Source organism: Salvia hispanica, chromosome 5 (assembly GCF_023119035.1).
Source record: "Salvia hispanica cultivar TCC Black 2014 chromosome 5, UniMelb_Shisp_WGS_1.0, whole genome shotgun sequence".
NCBI classification, from domain to species: Eukaryota; Viridiplantae; Streptophyta; class Magnoliopsida; order Lamiales; family Lamiaceae; genus Salvia; species Salvia hispanica.
The window spans coordinates 15,216,116-15,220,045 of record NC_062969.1 but is presented as its reverse complement, the minus strand read 5'-3'; the positions used below and the strand labels follow the sequence as shown (position 1 = coordinate 15,220,045).

Below are 3,930 nucleotides of genomic sequence, written 5' to 3'. Positions count from 1 at the left end.
ACTTTTCGAGTAGAGCTACACAAATTTCGGGACGAAATTTCTTATAAGGAGGGTGGAATGTGACGCCCCGGAATTTCGTTCCTTTCTTTCGAGATAAATCGGATTTATTAGCTTAATTAATTTCTTTTAGAAGATGTGTAATCGTACATTCCTCGTCGTATTCGACTTTGGAGTAATTTAAGTATCTTCGTTGGAGGAAATAAAATGCAAGGAAAATTTAAGTTTCAAGAATAAAAGTGGATAAAATACTTTCATTAGAGAAATGTGGATACACCTTGAGGAATAAAATACATGGATGATGGAAATAGTACATGCCTTCAAGTGTGATAAAATCAACATGCACCTATTCTACACTATCTATCCTACTTCTTAATTCTCAAGTTTGGAAGCAAACTAAATTGGGGATAGAACCAAATGGGCTCAAGAGGAGCATCTTCTTTCTTTCCCTCCCATTCTTATTCTTGATTTTGCTCCCCTCCACAAGCTCCAAGAATGCCTCCATGTACCTACAAAGTTTACACCAAATTGGGGTTATAAATTTACACACAAGTAAAGAGGGAGGGAAGCACAAGCTAAATAAGAGATGGAGCAAGTAGGTGAATAGTGCAGCTAGAAGAGCTACAAGATAGAGCATGAGGTAAGCCAATCTTGGTCACCATCTCTTCTAACATCAAAAGAGATTCAAGACAAAGAAGGCACAGGAGAAAGAGCTCCTACACAAGCCCAAAGTAGAAGATGAGTCAAACTCTCATCTCCCCGTCGATCAAGGCCGAGAAATCAGCCAAGAAGATCAGCCACAATCACCAAAATGGCAAGAATCTCACAATCATCAAGCTCGAAAGAGAAAGAACTAGCAACCCCAAAATAGGAGCCTTTGCCTCCAAGATTCCAATCACAAACAGCCAAGCAAATGGCTATATAAACCACCCAACGCCACTTCTCTCCCATACGCTCAAGCACCCCAAAGTTTGAATATTTTTAAGAAGTATCGAAGGAGAGGCGGTGGCAGAGAGAAGGAGGTGGCAGCCAAGAATCAAGGATTCACCAAGTGAGGTAATTCCCTCAACACCCTTTGCATCATGTAGAGCTAGCTCAGTAGATAGCACAAGAACTTAGAATTTCCATAGGATTCTCACAACCAAGTATGGAACAATAGCAGAACCCTCAAGTTCTCAATACAGTAAGCTAAGTGCCCCGATTGAAAAATTAGAACTCTAATACAATAGCTAAAGACCAATTCCAGTAGCTACATTCCTTCTCATATCACAAATCCCTCTCAATGCAACTAAGACTTCCCACATCAAGTGATAAAGCAGTAATAACAATCTGCCCAAGAACATAAAGCTTTAAAAGACCAAGCTTTGAAAGGAGTAAGGGGGGAGGAGACTTAGCTTGAGAGTAAGGGGCTGTTCGGCGTCGAGCAAGCGTCGATGCGACCGAGGCAGCGTAGACAGCAGCCTTGCTCGACGAGGCTGACGGCGAAGAAATCGGCGGCGATGGAGGCTGGCGCGAAGGAGGCGATGTCTCCTCTCCACTGCTGGCTCGCCGAGAAGAGGAAGAGCGCCTACCGGAGGAAGCGGGGGCGTCAGCCTCCGGTAAGTATCGCGGCTGCCACGCGAAAGAGGCAGCAACGTACGGCGAAGAATGGTGGCGGGTCTGCTCGTCGAGCAGCCGGAGACGAAGTAAGACGCTTCGGTCATAGACACACCGGAGAAGACGAAGGGAGAAAGGCGACGCCCTTTCCCCAATCGGTGATTTCGTCGGGCGAGGAAAGTTTGTCGGGAGAAAGCTCGACGGAGAGAGGAAACTTGAAGGAGGGAACGGCGGCGGCGGATTCGCCGGAAGCGGCAACCGCCGGCGAGCCAATTTAGCGGCGGATAGTCGTGAGGAAGAAGAAGAAGACGCTGCGTCTCTACTCTTCAATTTAGGGATTTGTTTTGGAACTAAGAGAGGAAAAGAGAATTGGTTGCAGGGGAAGGAAGAGAGAGCTCCGGCGACGCCGGAGATGGCGATTCGCCGGAGAGGTGGCGAGGAAGGAGGGCGTAAGCGCCGCTGCCTTGATACTCTGTGAAGAAGGGGTTTTGAGAATGAAGTGAAATTGGGATATTTTTTGAGAGAGAGGGAGATGTGTCGATGGGTGAGGGAGTATAATATGGGCTGCCCCATTTCTAAATTTTGAAGTGGGCCACTCTAATTTTTTTACTTGTTGGACCTTTAAATAATAAGAGGATTGGGCCCTAATAATTAAATCAAGCAATTGGGCCATCCTAAGCTAGTAGGGAGTGTTGGGCTCTAGCATTTAATTAGTAAATTGGGCCAAGGATTTAATTATGAGAAGTTGGAATTAAATTAAGGATATTTGAGTTGGAGCTCAAAAGCCGAGGAATAAATCTCCAAATAATTTATTTAGACTCCGGGAAAATAAAGAAGTAAAGTGGGGACGCGAAAGCCGACCGGCGTCGCCCCGCGACGCCATGGGCGGCCTTAAGAAAAATCCGAGGAAAAGAATTTTAGAAGAGACTTTCCAAGAATTTCCTATTCTTGTAATTAAGGGCCGAGTATTTGCTTAGAGAAAATAGAATTTCTCCAAAGTTAATAAAGATAATAAGTAAACTCTGCAGAGTAGTGAAGCTGAGGTAGGATTAAGAACAATCCTATAAGCCGAGACTGAGATATAGGTGCTATCCAATAGGATGCATGCATTCTTTCTAAAGAGAAATTATTCAAGTATTAATTAGCGTGCTACGCTATTTATTTTCAAGGGATAAATTGCTCGAGGGCGAGTGAGGCCAAAGCGAGTAATTGAGTTGAGACATAAGCATATCAGGTGGGCTTTCTTTTAATATCCAGCACTATAGTGTGGATATAAAGCAAATATTTGTGAAATTATGAATAATCATCTTTTCTCAAAATAAAGCAGTGATTGTTTTAAAGTTGTTGTCATGCCATAAAATGTTTGTTTTGAGGCCTATCTGTTGGGGTAATAGCCCGCGGGTTTTGGCGATGCCAGCCCGAGTTTAACGAATTCGGTTCCCAATAGGACCGCAAATCCTGTTCGGAATAACGTGCACGAGAGCCGTGAGCCATCAGCGGTTGGCCGGCGATGTGTCCGCTGAAGGTGGCCACCTTCACGGTACACGATTCTCAGATAAGGCGAGGATCCAAAAGAACTTAGACTGCAGTCGGACTTTTAAGATCACAAGATAATTTAGTATGCTCGGGCCTTTTAAGAAAAACCCTCGTGCGATACTGTACATGGATGACAACTATATATTGTATGTTTTGTTTTCGGCATGTGTCCATTGAGTACTCCTGTACTCAGCCCTGCATGTATTTATAAATGTGCAGGTTGAACGTCAAGAGGATGGAGAAATGATCGGAGTCGATGCTACTAAATAATCCAGTGGATCATTTCACGATTCGTGTCTTCATACACGAAGTCGTCTAGTATGGACTTATTCCGCTGCTCTTTTGTGAAGTGAGACATCTTAGAATCTCACCTTCGAACTCTGATTTATTGATGAAATGTTTATTCTAGTTCTAAGACCATGTAATGGTACATTTGACTTCTATTCTATGATATGATCGACTTGGCCTTCGGGCATATTCATAAGTTCTTTCCCCTTTTCTTTCCCCATTTCTTTAATCCCCCCCATTAGTCGCGATTTACCCGCTTTCGCTATCCTTAGCAAAGTGCGGTCGTGACAGAGTGGTATCAGAGCCACTCGGTTTCTTTCATGCTCTGAGATCCAAACTTTCTTCAGTCAAGATCTAGACTTGTTCACTAGATCATTCCAAGTAATCGACTCGATCATCTCCATGACGTTCAACCAAGTTGGAAGTAAAGAAGTGAAATTTTGAGATAACCGATGCAAGAGTGACCAGAGATAATCCCAGTCGAGAATGAAGGAACATAGTGTGAAAAAGAGT

General features: G+C 43.8%; 1 protein-coding gene across 1 annotated transcript; it reads right to left on the bottom strand.

The window, feature by feature from the left end:
• Positions 1-237: 237 nt before the first annotated feature.
• LOC125189504 lies at positions 238-2,166 on the bottom strand. The gene is made up of 2 exons (XM_048086775.1): positions 1,393-2,166; positions 238-506 (listed from the first exon to the last, which is right to left on the bottom strand). Exons 1-2 carry the CDS (start codon positions 2,164-2,166, stop codon positions 456-458), a joined length of 825 nt encoding a protein of 274 aa, XP_047942732.1. The 3' UTR covers positions 238-455.
• Between the last annotated feature and the right edge of the window lie 1,764 nt (positions 2,167-3,930).

What these genes read in the sequence shown, in the direction of transcription:
- LOC125189504 (XM_048086775.1), bottom strand. Translation starts at nt 2,166, where the DNA reads ATGGGGCAGCCCATATTATACTCCCTCACCCATCGACACATCTCCCTC. An exon ending in GAACAGCCCCTTACTCTCAA is followed by an intron (nt 507 to 1,392) that starts GCTAAGTCTCCT and finishes TAAACTTTGTAG; the next exon opens with GTACATGGAGGCATTCTTGG.